Source organism: Hippocampus bargibanti, linkage group LG05 (assembly GCF_051943395.1).
Source record: "Hippocampus bargibanti isolate YZ-2025 linkage group LG05, ASM5194339v1, whole genome shotgun sequence".
In the NCBI taxonomy this organism is placed as follows: Eukaryota; Metazoa; Chordata; class Actinopteri; order Syngnathiformes; family Syngnathidae; genus Hippocampus; species Hippocampus bargibanti.
In genome coordinates, this window is record NC_142738.1 from 14,935,927 (window position 1) to 14,956,232 (window position 20,306).

At 44.2% G+C, this 20,306-nt stretch overlaps 1 protein-coding gene across 3 annotated transcripts in view; it reads right to left on the bottom strand.

Moving 5' to 3' along the window:
* cacna2d1 (calcium voltage-gated channel auxiliary subunit alpha2delta 1) overlaps positions 1-20,306 on the bottom strand; it is a 142,079-nt gene that overhangs the window by 75,026 nt on the left and 46,747 nt on the right. For all 3 annotated transcript variants that reach the window (XM_088996843.1, XM_088996846.1, XM_088996844.1), the window contains exons 4-5: positions 12,486-12,545; positions 1,928-1,963 (exon numbers count right to left, since the gene is read on the bottom strand). In XM_088996843.1, coding sequence (XP_088852969.1) covers positions 1,928-1,963; positions 12,486-12,545 — 96 coding nt within the window. The remainder of the gene's footprint in view (positions 1-1,927; positions 1,964-12,485; positions 12,546-20,306) is intronic.

The window sequence follows — 20,306 nt, forward strand, 5'->3', positions numbered from 1 at the left end:
AAGCCAGTGTTTTTCAACATTTTTTGAACCACGGCACGTTGTTTTACATTGGAATTTTTTTGCCGCACACCACGAACCATCTCACAAGAAAGAGGCAATCAGTGACGTGTTGCCACACGGGCAAATATTAAATCACCCTCCCAGTCTTTTCAGCACGGACATAGGACAATGACATAATATTGGCAAAAAATGATTAATAAATATTTGTAAAATTGTTAATTTGAAAAAGGGGCATTGGATAGTTTCTCACGGCACACCTGACGATCTCTCATGGCACACTAGTGTGCCGCGGCAGAGTGGTTGAAAATCACTGGTCTAAGCAACGGTCTCAGGCAATAGAAGAGGTTGAAAAACATCTGTTGATTTGGATTAACGAAAAGCAGCAAGCAGGGGACAGTGTGTGAGGGTATTATCGCCGAGAAAGCACAGCAACTTCACTCGGATATCAAGAGGCAGCTGCATCAACGACCATCACAAAGATAAATAAAATGACTTTATTATACTGTTTATTTCTTTAATTACAATACAATATCACATTTATTATACATAAAATAAGGTATATCTTGTGTAGTTTAAAGGCTTATTTAGTGTAAAATTATGTTTTATAGGGACCTCGAAACGGATTATTCTCATTTTTAATGGTTTCCTATGGGAAATTAATGGTTGCAAGACACTTTTTGCCTTACACTTTCTGAGAACCAATTAAATTCGTAAACTGAGGTATCACTGTAATTGAATATGATTTGGAGGATTTGTAATTTTGGAAATGTGATTATGATATAGACAATATTGGATTGGATTGGATTGGAATGGATATGCCTTTATTAGTCTCACAGTGGAGAAATTTACATTTCACAGCCGCAAAGTGATGAAAGGAATGAAAGTAGAAAAACAAAATACATGAGCTGCTGGAAAGGCAGCCACTCTCGCGACGCCGTCTTGAAGTCAAAATAACAAAAAAAAACCTAAATAACAAATAATATGACAGCATAGAGACAATATGACAAAACAAAGACACAGAGAGACATTCATTCTTCAGGACTTGCTGTGCCCTCTTTGTGATGAGATGAAGCAGTTCTAGGTGAAAGAGGAGAGGATCAAAGCGTCTTTCCACCAGTGGATCAGGGACATCATGGTGGAATGTGCACGTCGACTACAAGCTAAATGTTGAAAGCAAACACGCAGCTGTAGCATCCATTGACGAAAAGAGATTGTCTCACATCTCCTGTTCCACATAAATCTGCTTCAATTCCAAGCCGCAACAGTTCCACATATGCATCGGCGCTCTGCGCTGACGCTCCTTTCTTCTTATCGCGGGTTCCTCAAGCCATGCATCCATCCAGCCGCAGACTGCCAACAGCACTGACCTTCCACTGAACAAAGCGGGGCTGTGAAGATGCTGCTTTGGTGTCCAGCGATGGCAGTTGAATGGCTCCGACATTCCTCCCATTCAAAAACAGTACTGGCATATTCATGCTGCCGAAAAGGCGCAACCGCTCAGCACAGCCTCCTCCTTGATGAATGTCTTGGTCAAAAATACTGAAAAACAATCTGTATCCGTTCCACACGATGCACAACAACACAAAGTGACAAAAGAAAACACAAAACAAGACAAAAACAACCAAAAAAAGCAAGGCTCATGAGAGCACTTGCTGACGGCTGCCGACTCGGGCGCCATCTTGGACTTATTATAATATGTGACTGAAAATGATTGTTTTTTTTATCTATGATATAAAGCCTATATATTTTATCATCTGATCTTCCTAGCATCAATTTACAGACATAATGAATCACATTTTCTTCAGTAATTTGAATAAAGTACAAATTCCCATAGACATAATCCAACGTTTTGTTGAAGGTCTTCCCAAGAGTGTCCCCAATACTTTGGTCCACTTACAGTTTTGGTTAAAGGACAAGCAACACTTACATTGTCCTTGGAATTGTAGTATGCAATTTCATCTTCCTGTAAACAAGCATGAGGAAAAAAAATTCAGTTAGTGCTCAAGTTTCACACAGATGTGAGAGTGCTCCGAAAGGACATTCTAATATGTCATGATATGCAATTTTACTGACAGGGCTGCAATTACTGTCAATGACATTCACTCAGGCAGCAATATTAAATCAACTCAGATGATGAAATAGACCCAAGTATTAGTATATTGACTATCAACTCATTGGATTGCATCAGCCGAAATAAAAAGAAAAAAAATGTGCAGATACATCCTAAAATTTATAAATTAGGAGTTGAACACCAAAAGGCACAGTTGATTTGATGACACTGACAATTATTCAGCATAGTGAATATTTTTCTTCAATGTAGCCACAAGGGGGCACAAGCCAGTGTCTTCTTGTGCCGGTCCCAAGCCTGGATAAATACAGAGGGTTGTGTCAGGAAGGGCATCCGATGTAATTTTTTTTTGCCAAAACAAATATGTGATTCAAACCTCTGAATCCCATACCGGATCGGTCGAGGCCCGGGTTAACAACGGCCGCCATTGGTACTGTTGACCTTGAGGGTGCCAGTGGAAAATCGATTACTGTTGGTCGAAGAAGGAGAGGAGGGAAGTGTGCCCAGGGGAAAAGAGAGAAATGGAACACCAAGAGTATAGAACTAAGAGTAGGAACTTTGAATGTAGCAACAATGACAGGTAAAGGTAGAGAGCTGGTTGACGTGATGCAGAGAAGGAAGGTAGACATACTGTGTGTGTCCAGGAGACCAGGTGGAAAGGGAGCAAGGCTAGAAGCTTAGGGTCAGGGTTTAAGTTGTTCTATCATGGTGAAGACAGAAAGACCAATGGAGTTGGGGTTATCTTAAAAGAGGAGTTTGTTAAGAATGTCTTAGAAGTAAAAAGAGTATCAGATAGAATGATGAGTCTGAAGCTAGAAATTGAAGGTGTGATGTTCAAAGTTGTTTGTGGGTATGCCCCACAAGTAGGATGTGAGCTGGCAGAGAAGGAGACATTTTGTTTGGACTTTGATGAAGTCATACAGAACATCCCGAGAAGTGAGAGGGTTGGAATTGGTGGAGACTTCTATGGACATGTCGGCGCAGGAAACAAAGATGATGAGCAGGTTTGGACTAAGTTTTGGCTAAGAAAATGGAAATGGCTGTTGTGGATACTTTCTTTCAGAAGAGACAGGAACATAGGGTGACCTATAAGAGTGGAGGCAGAAGTACACAGGTAGACTACATTTTGTGTCAACAGCGTCATCTAAAGGAAATCAGTGACTGCAAAGTCGTGGTTGGTGAGAGTGTAGCCAGACAGCATAGGTTGGTGGTGTGTAGGATGACGCTGGCAGTGAGGAAGATGAAGAACCTAAAGGCTGAAGTAAGGACAAAATGGTGGAAGTTGAAAAAGGAAGAGTGTTGCATGACATTTAGGAATCAGGTAAGACAAGCACTGGGTGGGCAAGAGGTCCTTCCAGATGACTGGAAAACTACAGCATACATAAGTCAAAGTCAAAGTCAAAGTCAAAGTCAGCTTTATTGTCAAATATGCTAATATGCATGACATACAGCACAGATGAAATTAATGTCCTCTCGGACCCAGCGTGCAAGACATGCAAGGCACTTATAACGTGGCTAAAAAAGACATACAATTGACAACAAACAATACATGTAATTTCTGTATGTAAAGTGAGGTAGTGTCGTCTGGAAAGTGAGGCAGTGACATATGTAAAGTGAGGTAGTGACATATGTAAAGTGAGGAAGTGACGTACATAAAGTGACGTAATGTCGTAATTGCAAAAACAAACAACTAGAAAGGGTTGAAGTGAGGTCTTGTCTAATGAGAAATAACAAAAAAATAGAGTTCAGGATTATCGTACAGCATGTAGCGTGTACTCAGAGTTCGGTGAGTGTGGCAGTGGGAAGGGGCAGGCTGGGCATACATAAGGTCGGAAACACACAGGTCGGAAAGTACTTGATGTATCGAGTGGAAGAAAGGTAGATAAGGAGACTTGGTGGTGGAATGGGGAGGTGCAGGAGTGTATACAGAGAAAGAGGTTAGCAAAGAAGACGTGGGACACTGAGAGGACGGACGAGAGTAGACAGCAGTACAAGGAGATGCAGCGCACGGTTAAAGTAAAGGTTGCAAAAAAAAATCACTTTGCTGCTGTGAAATGTAAATTTCTCCACTGTGAGACTAATAAAGGCATATCGAATCCAAAGGCCAAACAAGAGGCCTATGATGACTTGTATGCTCGGCTAGACAGCAAGGAAGGTGAGACTGATGTTTACAGGCTGGCGAGACAGAGAAACAAAGACGGTAAGGACCTGCAGCAGGTTCGGGTGATTAAGGATAGAGATGGCAATGTATTAACAGGTGCCAGTCGTGTGATGGCAAGATGGAAAGAGTACTTAGAAGAATTAATGAATGAGGAAAATGAGAAGGAACAAAGACTATGAGACGTGACTGTTGTGGACCAAGACATAACAAGCATTAGCAAGGATGAAGTGAGGAGGGTGCTGAAGAGGATGAAGGGGGAAAGGCACTCGGGCCTGATGATTTACCAATTGACGTATGGAAGTGTCTTGGAGAGGTGGCGGTGGTGTTCCTGACTGGGTTATTCAACAAGATCTTAGATGGTGAACAGATGCCTGAAGGATGGAGACAAAGTGTACTCATGCCCATTTTTAAGAACAAAGGAGATATGCAGTGTTGTACTAACTACAGAGGAATAAAGTTGTTGAGCCATACAATGAAACTCTGGGAAAGAGTAGTTGAAGCAAGACTAAGAGCAGAAGTGAACATTTGTGAGCAGCAGTATGGCTTCATGTCAAAAAAAGAGTACGACAGATGCAGTGTGTGCTTTAAGAATGCTGATGGAGAAGTACAGAGAAGGCCAGAAGGAATTTCACTGTGTCTTTGTAGATCTGGAGAAAGCGTACGACATGGTGCCCAGAGAAGAGCTGTGATATTGCATGAGGAAGTCTGGAGTGAAAGGAAAGTATGTCAGAGCGATGCATGTATCATGACTGTAAGACAGTGGTGAGGTGTGCTGTCGGTGTGACGGAGGAATTCAAGGTGGAGGTGGGACTCCACCAGGGGTCAGCTCTAAGCCCCTTCTTATTTGCTATGGTGATGGACAGGCTCACAGACGATGTTAGACAAGAATCTCCTTGGACCATGATGTTTGCAGATGACATTGTTATCTGTAGCAAGAACGGGGAACAGGTAGCGGAGAAACTAGAGATGTGGAGATATGCCCTGGAAAGGAGAGGAATGAAGATCAGTCGCAGCAAGACGGAATATATGTGTGTGAATGAGAGGGATCCAAGTGCAAGAGTGATGCTACAGGGGGAAGAGAGAAAGAAGGTGGAGGATTTTAAGTACTTGGGGTCAACTGTCCAGAGCAATGGAGAGTGTGGAAAAGAGGTGAAGAACCGTGTCCAGGCAGGCTGGAGCGGGTGGAGAAAAATGTCAGGTGTGATGTGTGATAGGAGGGTTTCAGCTAGGATGGAAGGAAAAGTCTATAAAACAGTGGTGAGACCAGCCATGATGTTTGGACTGGAGATAGTGCCACTGACAAAAAGACAGGAAGCAGAGCTGGAGGTAGCAGAGCTGAAGATGTTGAGGTTTTCTTTGGGAGTGAGCAGGTTGGATAGGATCAGGAATGAGTACATTAGAGGGACAACTCATATTAGAGGATTTGCAGAGAAAGTCAGAGAGGCCAGACTGAGATGGTTTGGACATGTCCAGAGGAGAAAGAGTGACTATATCGGGAGAAGGATGCTGAGCCTTGAACTGCCAGGCAGGAGAGGAAGACCGAAGAGGAGGTTTATGGATGTTGTCAAAGACGACATGAAGGTAGCTGGTGTGAGAGAAGATAATGCACAGAACCGGGATAGATGGAGGACAATGATTCGCTGTGGCGACCCCTGAAGGGAAAAGTCAAGAGGAAAAGAAGAAGTGAAGATTTTTCTTCAACTTTTTTTGTATTGCAGACAAGTTTCGATCGACCATTATGTTAAACTAGCGAGATGAACACTAGCAGTGATCAGAATTGCCAAAGGTAGCATGGATAACTGTTTTCATCTTCACACATCAGATTGTGCACTCTCTGATGTGGAGAAGCTAAATTTAGTACGGGTTAAGGCATTGTTTGCAGAAGTTACTAAGAGTCGTGTAATCATCTATCACAGGGGTCGGGAACCTATGGCTCGCGAGCCATATATGGCTCTTTTGATGATTGCATATGGCTCGCCGATAAAACTAAATACATATTGTCGTTTTTTTCGCCGTTCATTTCCCATTGGGGCTGCAGTTGCCGGAAAGCGCAATTTTGATTGGATGACACTGACCTAGAATGGCCGAAAGCGCCATTTTGATTGGATGATAGTGGCTGTCATGTTGAAACAGGTAAACGCCCAACTAGTGCACTTCACGATGAGAAGGTTTCTTCAGCCGTCATCTGTACAATTTTGAAGGTTTCGGACGTTTCGCCTCCTATCCAAGAGGCTTCGTCAGCAAACTAAAGTCTGACTGGTCGTATCGGCCCTATTTATATATCCCTAATATCCAGGCATGGCGGCGCCGGACACAGCTATGATAGGTCCCTACTCTCAGGTGGGGGGAGCAGAATAAAACAAGAAATTCAATCCTTCACAGATCACCTCAACTCTGTAGACATCAACATTAAATTTACTCGTGAGGACATTAAAGAGAACCAACTCGCCTTCTTGGATTGTAAAGTAATTATAAAAAAGGACAGGGCGCTAAAAACAGAAGTCTTTAGGAAGGCTACGCACACTGACCAATACTTACTTTTTGACTCTAACCATCCTTTACAACACAAACTAGGAGTTATCTGAACCCTCCAGCATAGGGCTAAACTAATACCAACTAGCATTGAAGGTAGAGAAAAGGAGTCAAAACATATCAGGAGAGCACTCACTAACTGTGGGTACCCTCAGTGGTAATTTAAAAAATGCCAGAAAGAAAGAATAGGGAATGAAACCAATAATTCTCGAGATACAAAAAGGAGAGGAGTAGCAGTACCTTACATTGCAGGAGTTTCTGAAAAATTACAAAGAGTCCTTTGTAAGGAAGCGCAACATAAAATTCCAACTTATTTCAAACCGATAAACACGTTAAGGAAAAATTAGTGCATCCGAAAGATAGGCTACTAAATGAAAAACAAAGTAATGTAGTTTATTCCATACATTGTAATAATGAAAATTGTAAAGAGCATTACATTGGGGAGACTCAACAAATTCTCAAAAAAAGACTTTATCAACATCGCAGGGATAATACAAGTGGGCCTCAATCGGCAGTACATTTGCACCTAAAAGCTAGCAACCACTCATTTGACGACAATGAGGTTAAAATCTTAGCGAAAGAACATAGATGGTTTGAAAGGGGGGTAAAAGAAGCGATTCTTATAAAACAAAAAAATCATTCTTTAAACCGGTCTGGTGGGGTGAGGTTCAATTTGGATCGTTCATACAATAGCCGGCTTAGGCAAAACAGGTTAGGCAACATTTGTAATGCTAATGAGGTGATACCGGTGGGAGTGGGGGAAGTAGGCCAGTCGTTAGTCAGGAATGTAGGAACAATCAGTGGGGCCGCAGGGAGGGGTCCTCTGCTCCCTCCAACCTGAGAGTAGGGACCTATCATAGCTGTGTCCGGCGCCGCCATGCCTGGATATTAGGGATATATAAAAAGGGCCGATACGACCAGTCAGACTTTAGTTCGCTGACGAAGCCTCTTGGTTAGGAGGCGAAACGTCCGAAACCTTCAAAATTGTACAGATGACGGCTGAAGAAACCTTCTCATCGATGGACCACTGCTGTACGACTGAGAGCTTACACAGACGTAGTGCACTTCACGCCCAACTAGTGCTCATCAGCGTGGATGCACCGGAGCATTAGAGGAGAGAAAATGTTCTGATTCTAATTTGCAATGAAACAATACCAACGATGAAACAGTCGAATGTCAGTGACATTTTAACAAGCCCCATGTTAACGTTAGCATCAACATACTTCTGCGAGAAGTAGATTGCAGATAGCAAGTGTGGAAGCTTATGAGCCGTGTGCAGGCTAGCTACCAGTAACTTCGCCTCTGGACCGGCAAATTGAGTTTCATTTGTGAACAAGATGGCGCCCCCCTGTGTGGCTGCCTCCACAGCAGCTCTTTCCCTTTCTTGTCTACTTTTTCACTTTTTTACTTTTCCGTTTTTGCTTTGCCTAATCTTGTTCCATAAACCTACGGAGAGGAGATGGGCATCTTTTCTTTTGCTCATCGCCGTTATTTTTTACTTTTTCATCGCTCCTGTGAACGGGGAATCCACGCACACGCGGAATCCCATTGTTTACAGTCGAGACCAGCTACTAGCGTGGCGGGCTAACAGCGGACTAGCGGCCGCCGCACCAGACATCCCCGATGAACTGAAGAGGAGGAAACGAGGATGTCGGGCCGGGAAAGATCGCCGCAAAAGAACGAGGAAATACCGACACGTTCTCCCGTCCGTCATCATGGGGAATGTGAGATCGCTCCCGAATAAAATGGACGAGCTGGCGGCGCTAACGCGGCACCAGAGGGAGTACCGGGAAGCCAGCTTGCTACTCGTCACGGAGACATGGCTTTCGGCAATCACTCCGGACGCCCACGCAGAGTTGGAGGGCTTCCAACTCGTACGAGCGGACAGAAATGAAGGCAGCGGTGAGCAGAAAGGAGGGGGGATTGCTGTATTTGTGAATGACAAATGGTGCAACCCTGGGCACATCACGGTGAAGGAAAAACTTTGCACTCGGGACATCGAGCTGCTAGCCGTTAGCCTCCGGCCGCATTACCTGCCACGGGAATTCTCACACGTCATCGCCGTGACGACGTACATTCCCCCTACGGCAAATGGCGGCGCTGCCTCCGATGCCCTCATATCTGTTGTAAACAAGCTGCAAACCCAGTCCCCCAACGCATTGTTTATCATCTCAGGGGACTTCAATCACATTTCCCTGAAATTCTCCCTCCCAACATTCACACAGTATGTAACTTGTGCCACCAGAGACAATAACATATTGGACCTATTTTATTCAAACGCCAAGGATGCATACAAACCCTCCCCCCTCCCCCCTCTCGGAAGAGCAGACCACAATATGGTTTATCTCCAGCCTGTGTACAAACCCCTTGTCCAGAGGCAACCAGCTGTGACCCGCACGATCAAAAGATGGTCCACAGAAGCTGAAGAAGCTCTGCGGGACTGTTTTGATTCAACCAGGTGGGAGCTCTTTACTGAGATTCATGGGGAGGACATTGACTCACTCACCAACACCATCACAGACTACATTAACTTTTGTGAACAAAACACCGTACCCACCAGGACTGTGCGGTGTTTTGCCAACAACAAACCATGGATTAATCCCGACATAAAAGTCCTCCTGAAGGAGAAGAAAAGGGCTTTTGTGTCGGGCAACAGAGAGGAACTGAAGGCCGTGCAGATCCAACTGAGGAGGAAGATCAGAGAGGGGAAGAAGGCCTACAGGATGAAAATGGAGGAGCAGCTGCAAGCCAGCAATGTCGCTGGTGTCTGGAAGGGCCTGAAAAACATCTCAGGCCACAAAAGCCCAGTGACATTGAACGAAAAAGACAAGGACTGGGCAGATGAACTCAACCGCTTTTTCAATCGGTTTGACAAGACGCCAGCCGCCCCCGGCCCACCGTCAACTTCACCTGTAGCTGCACCTGCACCAACTCTCACTGTGGCCTTACCCTTCCTGCCCCCTCTCACGACCAGCTTTCCACAACCAACATCTGCCCTCCCAACTGTTGCCACACCCTCAGCCGCCACTCTGCCTCCTGGTTCCTGCCTGTCTGTTACAACTGCGCAGGTGAGGAACCAACTGAGGAGGATGCAGGTGAGGAAGGCAGCAGGTCCGGATGATATCAGTTCCCGACTCCTCAAGACCTGCTCCGACCAGCTGTGTGTCATTGTCCAGCACTTGTTCAACCTGAGCCTGAAGCTGGGCAGAGTTCCACAGCTGTGGAAAACGTCATGCCTGGTCCCAGTGCCCAAGATTGCCAACCCCAAAGAGCTCAACAGCTACAGACCGGTGGCGCTGACGTCTCACCTGATGAAGACGCTGGAGAGACTCGTCCTCGCCCACCTGCGACCGCTGGCAAGCTCATCGCTGGACCCGCTACAGTTTGCCTACCAGCCCAGCATCGGTGTGGAGGATGCCATCATCTACCTCCTCCATACGGCGTTGCTGCACCTGGAGAATGCTGGGAGCACGGTGAGGATCACATTCTTCGATTTCTCCAGAGTCGCCTCTTCCTCCTCAGGAAACTGAGGTCTTTTGGAGTTCAGGGGTCACTCCTAAAGACTTTCTATGACTCTGTGGTGGCATCAGCCATCCACTATGGCATTGTCTGCTGGTCAGGCAGCATCACCACCCGGGACAGAAAAAGACTGGAGGGCTTTGTCAAGCGGGCCAGTTCTGTCGTGGGCTGCTCGCTGGACTCTCTAGAGGAGGTGGGCAACAGACGGATGCTAGCTAAACTAAAAGCTATGACGGACAGCCCCTCCCACCCCCTCCTGCCCATCCTGACAGCTCTGGGTAGCTCCTTTAGCCAGAGACTATTACACCCGCGCTGCAAGAAGGAGAGGTACCGCCGCTCGTTCCTACCGACTGCTGTCAGGCTTCACAATTCCCAATGATCACATGTGAAAAAAAAAACCAAACAAAACTGGACACTTGTAAATATGGGTTGTTGCAATATATCTAAATGCATTTCTTGACTCTGCACTATGTACAGTCTTGTTTATAGAACGGTTTTTGCACATCTACATTTGCACAGTATACAGTTGACATTTTTATTTTGTTATGCTTAGAATATCTTGTTTTCTATCCTTTCACTCCCACCCCAACCCCATCCCTCTTCAATTGCTGCTGTGGACTGCAAATTTCCCCATTGCGGGACGAATAAAGGTATTCTGATTCTGATTCCGATCGTTTGCCTGGATTTTGACCAATCACGAGGAACGGAAAACCATTCATGTTAACGGTCAGTACTATCACAAAGTTATTTTAAATAATACATTCTGATATTTTGTTGAAAAGTGGCCGCGCGCGCGCGTGTGTGTGTGCGCGCACGCGAGCGTTTGTATGTGCGCGCGAGCGTTTGTATGTGCGCGCGCGCGTGCGTGTGGCTCTCACTGAAAAACATTTCTAAATATTTTACTTTTATGGCTCTCTTGGTTAAAAAGGTTTCCGACCCCTGATCTATCAGCTAGTTGTTTGTAAAAGCAAGGTGGTCAAATGAGTGTTGAATTATGATAAAGGGCTTTGAATTGTGTTATATTTTACTTACACCTTTTAGTAAAGGTAACAATACATACTTTGACAGAGGATGAGGTAGCAGATTGCAGGAATATAGACTTATCTGATTCCTAATCTGCTACCTTGGGCCATCTCCAAAAAAAACATTGTTCATACCTGCATATTTTTCTCCATATTCTGTAAATTTACAGATTGACATTAATTCTGCCTCACTGATTACTTTACTGTTGTCCTTAAAATGAGACCACCGAAGAGTGGAGTGATAAAATTCAACAAGGTTCAATTTTAGGGCCCCTGGGTTTCATCTTCAAGCCACGGTTTTGCTATGGCGATGCCCGTTGCATTTATGTTAAAAGTAATGAAATATGTTATCTCTTGGGGCGGCCCGGGAGTCAAGTAGTGAGCATACCTACGTGTGAGTGTGAGAGTTACTGGTTGTTTGTCTCAGTGTTCCCTGCGATTATCTGGCAAGCAATTTAGGGTGTCCCCCGCCAAGTGCCCTAAAATGGCTTGGATAGGCTCCAGCACCCCTCGCAACCCTCATGAGGATTAAGCGGTCCACAAACCTGTCAATTTATACGTTTTCCCCATATTTTGTTTTTTTTCATCATTTCAAATAATGTACGGCATACTACAACTTTGTACGGAAAAAAAAGGATCTTAAAACGACCAGTTTGGCTCAAATCAAGACCTGCTGGTAGCCAATGACAATGCTGCCGCCATTAGTTACTATTGTCATGGCAAACCAGCAAAAGTAATATTCAATCTTATTTTTTTCATCGCTGCATTCGGTCAGATTGATAAAAGCACAAAGTGCACAGGCGCGATAAGCTCTCTCTGCATTACCGCTTGTGTTTGCGTTTTTTTTTTTCATGACCAGTAATACACGGCGTACGACAACTTTTATACGGGAACTGTAATAATTTATAAGGGCAGCTATTAGCCAAGGTTGACTGTTCTCTGTCCGGAAGATGAATCAATCAATGTTTTCTCTTTAAAAACACTTATTATGCTTTGAAAACTGAATGGCGTTTCATGTTTTGATTTAAATGAAGCACGTATTTTTGGTGTGGCTTATTCTTATAGTCTTTTTTTGAAGCCATTATTGAAATGTTCAAACTTTATTATTATTATTATTATTATTATTATTATTATTATTATTATTATTATTATTATTATTATTATTATTATTATTATTACTCACCTCATACTCATCTTTCCACTGATGTTTCATCTGGAAATTCTCCGCAGCTGTAGCTAGTTTCTAGAGAAGAGGGTGGAGAATGAAGGATAACAAGGATGTTAGTTCTGGAATGATGCAACATGCACTCAGTCATTGGTATGTGTAATAATTGGATATGTGCACCAAATGGCGACGCGGGAGTCGCTGCCTTTACAGGAGCTCCTGTATTTTGTTCCCAACACGAACAAAACTAGTTACATTTGTGTAATAACAGTAAAGCACACCATTCTAAAGTAATTTACAACAAGTTATCATCGATGCCAACTGATCGGTGCTACGTCGCAAGGAAATAAAACAAATTTCATCAAAGCAACAATTTAGTTAATGGCCGTTCCGAACTCAGTTCCTGTCACGATCTCACTGTAACTGCTTATTAGTCTATTATCTTTTTCTCTCCCATGGGCAGTTCCATGAGCATCACTAAGTCATATTCCTATGAAAGGAGTCCAAGATGGCGCCCAAGTAGGCAGCTGTCAGCAAGTGCTCCCATGAGCCTTGTTTTTATCTCGTTTTTGTGTTTTATTTTGTCACTTTGTGTTGTTGTGCATCGTGTGGAATGGATACAGATTGTTTTTCAGCATTTTTGGCCATGACATTCATCAAGGAGGAGACTGCTGAGCAGTTGCGCCTTTTCGGCAGTAATAATATGCCAGTGCTGTTTTTTAATGGGAGGAATGTCGGTGCCATTCGACTGTCATCGCTCGACACCAAAGGGGCCATTGTGCTTTTTTGCGTCTGTAATGGGCAGCGTCTTCACAGCCCCGCTTTGTTCAGTGGAAAGGTCGGTGCTGTTGGACAGTCTGCAGCTGTATGAATGCATGGCTTGAGGAGCCCGCGATAAGAAGAAAGGAGCGTCAGCGCAGAGCGCCGATGCGTATGTGGAACTGTTGCGGCTTGGAATTGAAGATTTATGTGGGACAGGAGATGTGAGACAATCTGTTTTCGTCAATGGATGCTACAGCTGCGTGTTTGCTTTCAACATTTAGCTTGTCGTCAACGTTCCACATTCCACCATGATGTACCTGATCCACTGGTGAAGAGATGCTTTGATCCTCTCCCCTTTCATCTGGAACTGCTTCGTGTAACAAAGAAGGTACAGAAAGTGCTTAAGAATGAATGACTCTCTGTGTCTTTGTGTTGTCATGTTATTTGTTATGTGTTTTTTTGTTCTTTTGACTTCAAGATGGCGCCGCGAGAGTGGATGCCTTTCCAGCAGCTCCTGTATTTTGTTTTTTTACTTTCATTCCTTACATAAATTTGCTGCTGTGAAATGTACATTTCTCCACTGCATGACTAATAAAGGCATACCCAATCCAATCCAATCCAAGTGTAGTCAGATTTCAGGCAGACAAAATCCCAAAAGAATTATCATGATAAACATTGTGATATTCTTTAAATATATTCAAATTGTGTCATACTTAATAATTCCAAGGGAAACACATCTTCTGTATTGCTGGAACATTGTTGGGGTCTCATGTTTAATGCAGTGTTTAACCCTTTGTACCATTTCTTGCAAACTTCCCACAGGACACATTGAAGAAAGACGAGCACATATACAGTGGATATAAAAGTTCAGCCCGAATAAACCCCAGACTCTCATGTGTGCATAAAAAAAGCTTCAAATCAATGGTCCATCCGATAGAGCATGCCGTTTTCTCTCTTACACTAATAAATCACTTTGCTGCTGTGAAATGTAAATTTCTCCACTGTGAGACTAATAAAGGCATATCCAATCCAATAATGAAAACAAAACTCGCAAAGAGCACTAATGGCCTGAAAGATCAGACACATATGCGCACACACACAAACACACGCACGCACACACACACAGACACACACACACACACACACACGCACACACGCGCACACACACACACACAAACACACACACACTTGTATTCCCTCCACCCACTCCATTAATATTTGGGGAATAATGTTATAATGAGCACATCAAAATTATAAAATAGGATAATAATAATAATAATAATAATAATAATAATAATAATAATACATTTAATTTCTAAGTGCCTTTCAAACTCTCAAGAACACTTTACAGTCACGGTATAAGAACTCTTTTTAAAGGACAGTTAGTGAGGCAAACTGAGTAGAGGTGAGTCTGTGGCGGCACAGGTGCGCACCGCGGCTTTGATGTGAATCTCATCGTGTGACAACCACAATTCAACAAATAAAGAGATTTGACAACGAACCTACTTACGACTACCATTCTACAAATAAAGAGAACGTCAAACTCTTTATTGTCCAGCCAGCCAGCCCAATCACCTCTCCGAATGGAAAGGCCCAGATTTACCCGTGAACCTGGCATCTTCTCGGGAGCTCCCGATGGGCCGCCACCAGCCGTGGGCGACCCGCCCCCCACCGTGAAACCTGCCGCACTCCCGATGGCCAACACCATCCAACTCGCCTGACGACTACTTGCTGCATCGTTTATGTCCACGATCGGACAACATCGGACATCGCTTATGTCCACCATCGGACTTCGGGAAGACGCTTCATGGCCGACTCGGCTGCCAACGTTAGTTCTTCCTGTGTCCTGCAGAGCGCATGGCAGTGCGATCAACGTCACCGTCGCCGATGACCGGCTGATCCATACCCGGCAGCATGACCAACCCCACGCTCCTTTGTCCTCACGCTCCCTCATCGATTCCCCGACTCGACCAACCCCAGCCGAACGACTCCGAGGTTTGAAGACATTCCGGAATCGACTCGACGCCCGCGAGGAAAGTTTCCATGGAACTGCCAGTCGCAGAGCACTTGTCGCCATGCTCCCGTACAACGACTTCAGCCACCATCGAAACTTCCTCGGCCACCTCCCCATTGACGCCCGCCATGCCCGGTGATCGACCGCCATCGTGCCAGGCCTCTCCGAACGACGTTTTTTTTTTTTTTTTTTTTTTGTTCTTCATTTTTCCTTCATCGCTTTCATCGACTTCGGATACAAGAGGGGAGCCCTGTGGCGGAACAGGTGCGCACCGCGGCTTTGATGTGAATCTCAGCCTAACACATTTCCCACGCGTGGACGGGATAAAAGCGCAGCCGTCGCGGGACAGCAGAAGAGAATCATCTCAGACTCAAACAGACACGCAGCTCGCAGAGACTCGTTCAGCATCGGACGGAGTTTCCCAGCACGACTTGCTCGACTCCACGCCACGATCAAGCTCTGCAAGACTTTTGGATGTCACTTCCCTGGGAGATTGGACAACCACCATTTAACAAATAATGAGATTTCACAACAAACCTACTTTCGACTGCCATTCTACAAATAAAAACAAACATCAAACTTTTTAAGTCCACAAAAGACTGAATGATCAGTTTAATGATTAATGCTGAGCAAGAAAGAAAACAAATCATTAAAACATGAGGACAAACAAATAGAATACCTCCAGGAGAAAAATAATATTCTGAATGGTTGGAGATATGAGGTGACTGGATTATTCAGTTTGACAGTGAGAGTGTCAACCTTGAGGTCAGGGCAGATAAAAACATGTTGGTTTTTACATTCCATTTTGATAGAGCAGGGTGACAAAAGGGCAAAAAGAAGGTCATTGTGGAATGAAGGTGAAAAAAAGAAAAAGAATAATAATAAAAAGTGCAAAGCGCTCTAGTTGCCCACTGAGAAAGCCTCACTCGAATTTCCCACAGGAAGGTCGGCAGCTGCTTTTCGGTCTCACGCTCCAATTTCAATGCTGTCTTCCCCTGACAGCATCTTGTGGCATTAAATGTCTATAAATATAATATCTACCCTTTAATCTATTTATTTCCAAATTAGAGTCTTGAGACCATTCAAGTCAACCACGTACAAAAGACTACACCTGATTGCCTGTGAGTTGCGGGACACATCCGGAAAAACAAGCATTCACTTACACATTCACACCGTTACTGAGTGGGAAGATGGACTAATGATGTCTGCAGCAAGTGAATGCACATTATGGAGTTGTCAGAAACTTTGTACACCACTTGGGCCGTTTACAAAAGAAAACACACAGACACACAAACACACACATACACAGACAATCATGCAGCAATAATAAATGTGTTTGACATCTAGGTTGAGATGAACACCTCCCGACCTGCCGATCAATATACACTAACGGTAGGTAAAAAAACCATCAAACTGTTATTACACGAAAAAAAAAACAATAATGACAAACTACGTTCACAGGTAACTAAGTGCCAGGAGGAGATGGGAAATCACAAATCCCTTTCAACAGTCAAGGTGGAAAAAAGGACGAAATGGCTTGCCATTAAAAGGCACAAATTCATCAGGGGTGTATAATAAATTCTGTGCATAATATTCCTGATTTTTCTGGATGTGCGAATGTATGAAACAAGTGACGACAAAGTTTGTGTGAACAGAAGCTATAATGATTTGATCAAATCATCATTGTGATGAACTCGTCCGCAACCATTCCCTAATTTATTCGGGAATTGAAAAGTGTGACTTTGAGCGTGATAGAGTGTTTATGCACATTAGTAAACATATTACGTTATTTCATGTTTAGATTAAGTAAACATATGTTTTTTCATGTTTAGCTTAGTATATATTATGAATTGTGCACGTTTAATTTCAGTCTAATTTAGTTAAATAAAACTATCAGTCTTATTAGTTCAATAGCCGTTGGAAGGAAAAGGCAGCGGCTCTGTATGTTTAAAAACTTGTCAGAGCGGGAGCTCGGTCTCTTTTTGCTCTTTCTCTTTGTTCTCTGTGCTCATGTCTTCGTCCCACCGAGACGAGAAGTGCTTTCTCTGTCTCATTAGAATAAAGTAGTTTTTTGTTCACCATCTATTGTACTTGCTGATATTTTTATCAAGTGAACTCCAGACAATGCGCGAACCAGGAAAGACAAACGAAGTTTTAACCGGACATTAATTGGTGCCAAGAAACCCGTGCCAGTCAACCTGCCTTTGCGTGAGGACTACAACGTGGGCGACCCAATCAAGGCGAGACAGGAACTAAAGAAGCTCCTGGTGGTTGACCCGTTTTATGATTTTTGACGGGAGAGGCGCGCATTGAGAGGCGCGTCGAACCTGCTCTTTGATTGGCGGCGACCTACGGAAGAAACGAAGATTTTTTTCGTTCTTCACTGAAGCCTGCTCGTGCAATCCTCCGCGCGAGAGACGGAAAGAATCACAACTTTCTGGTGGCGTTGTGGCTCCTCGCGTTCTGGCTGAAGGACTACACGGCAGCATTCAAAAGTTCACTAAGTAAGTAGCGCGCTAGCTAGCAGCCATTGTTTGAATGCATTGTGAGACCTCTCCCGGCCAGAGACGGTCCTATTCCACTTGACTCACGTACGAACCGGTGTGAAGCGATTTTCGTTAGGCAAGGTGGCCAAATGAGAATACGTATGCCGGTGGAGGAGTGCATATTAATGTGCACGAAATATCCACACGCCGAATTGTGAATCGGAAGTTTTCCAGCGAAAGAATATTGTTCACAAGGTGGTGATAGCTGGGATTCAGTTAGTGTGGTGGACCGCTTTTATTCTGAAGAGCGGAAGTGTTTTAGGGCAGCTGCTATAGTACTGAGTCGAGAGGAAAGAAATAAGATCAAAAATACATTCTTAACTTGGTTTGTCTATGCTAGCATAGTGGCACAGAGAAAGTTCTTTGTCTCGGAGAGAAAAAAGGGTGGGGGCGAAGTCATTTGAGCCGTTGGTGTGTGTGTGTGTGTGCGTGTGTGCGTAAGAGCATTCCTTGTGTGTGTGCGTGAACGCGCATCCTGGCTGAGGATTGGCGCGAATCACGCCCTTTGTTCTTGGGTTTGAATCAACATCGCGAGGTGTGCTTCCTTTCTGGTGATAGTTAAAGAAGGAATTTGTTGTTGCAATCGTGAAAATGGGTGCTATTTTTTCTAAAAAGACCCCAATTCATAGGGACGTAGAGTTTATGTCCAAAAAGTTCCCAGGTCGCGAACTTTATTGCAAGAAGTGGATGGACTGTAGTACGTTCTCTGGTGCTTTGCAACTACAACCTTTGAAGGAAATCATGTTTCGATTGAAACTTCAGGAAGCATCCGCGATGAAAAAATCTCTTGGAAAGATACGTGCCGAGATAATTGCCTGCGAAGCTTGGATTGCGCAAGCAAAAATCAGAGAGAGAGAAATGGAAGCCAAACGGATGAAAAAAGAGGAGAAAGCGATAGTTGCAATGTCTTCCAAAGTGGGCTCTGACGATGAAACTGTGGCTTCGTCTGTTGCACGTCCCAATGAAAAGTTGGTGGAAAATGGAAAGCAGCCATTGTTTCAATCCCCAGAGCTCCCCCACGGGAGGCGAGGAAGAGAGGCGGGGGGCTGCGCCGCCGAGCAGGCGCCGCGACCCCCCTCCTACCACTCCTTCTCTTCCCCCTCCTCCTTCTACCCCTCCTCCGCAGGGCTGAAGAAAGGGGAGGACGCCATTTGTTCAACCCCTGTGGGGCGGGTGGGCCCCCCTGGGTGGGCCCCCCCGGTGATGACTCCAAATGTCTGTTGGGCAGACCAGCAGAATGGAGCGCTTATGACCCCTACTGGAGGAATACGAGGATTGCAACCTGATATTAAAATCAGATTGCTGCTGATTGTGTCTCTTCGCGTACGAGGATCAAAGCAAATTGTTCTGGACAATTGTATCCGTTTGAAGAGTTGAATGGAATTGAAATGAATAATGGAAGCGAGTGTGACGTTTTGCCACTTATTCAGGTAGCAAATCCTAATTCTTCAAGCATACATGATCAAACTATCTTGGTTTATCGGCCATGGGGCGACAGTGATGTTGCAGAGGCGTGTAAAGGACTAGGTGATGTTGTTGAAAATGCAGAAAGTTGGACTGAGAATTTTGAGGAATTATGTGCTTCTTATCAGTTGAATGGACAAGAAACACTTAAGGTTCTCAGGAGATGCTTGGGACACCATTGGAATCGGGTGAAAGGTGACTTTACTGGGAAAACATCGATGGGAACAAACATGTCGTACGAGGAAGCAACAACCCAACGAAGATTGATTTGTGAAAACATCCGAACATTATGGAAAAAAACACCAAACTTTGGCTTGATTCAGAATTGTAGACAGTTACGTGGGGAAGATATTAACATTTTTCGGGGACGCTTGGAAAATGTTTTTCGAAACCACTGCTGTATTCCTGAATCTGCTGATGAGAATTCCATATATGTCAACCAATTCAAGCAAACATTTTTGCAGAATTTGACGCCGGAAATTGGAGATTTCATTCGCAAACATTATGTCCAACACCGGACTGGAAGGTTGGTTGATCTCATGGAGTGGGCAATACACGCCCAAGAAGTGGTGAGAAAAAAGTGGGGAAATGGTGCAGATTCGCCGATGGAACATGTGATGGCATCTACCATGGGTAACATAATGGAGAACGTGTTATACCAGGATCGGATGAAGAGACGGATGCCGCACAATGATCGATGCTACAATTGTGGCAGTGTAGGGCATATTGCTCGCCACTGCAAAAAGAAACCTATACCGAAAAGGAAACATGGGAAATCTTACAGACCTCCACCATATAATACGCGATATGGTGAAGGACATAAAACAAAACATTCAGATTGACGCGAGGAACCCCATTTCAACACTGATGACAACAATCACAACAGTGAGAAATGGGAATCAATAAAACCAGTTGAAATCTTGGATTTGACTAATGTGTTTGCCTTAACCTTACCGGAAAACGAAAAACCTTATTATTGGCTAAAAATCGGGAAAAAGGATGTCAAATTTCTTTGCGATAGTGGTGCATGCAGATCAGTGTTAAGAGACACCA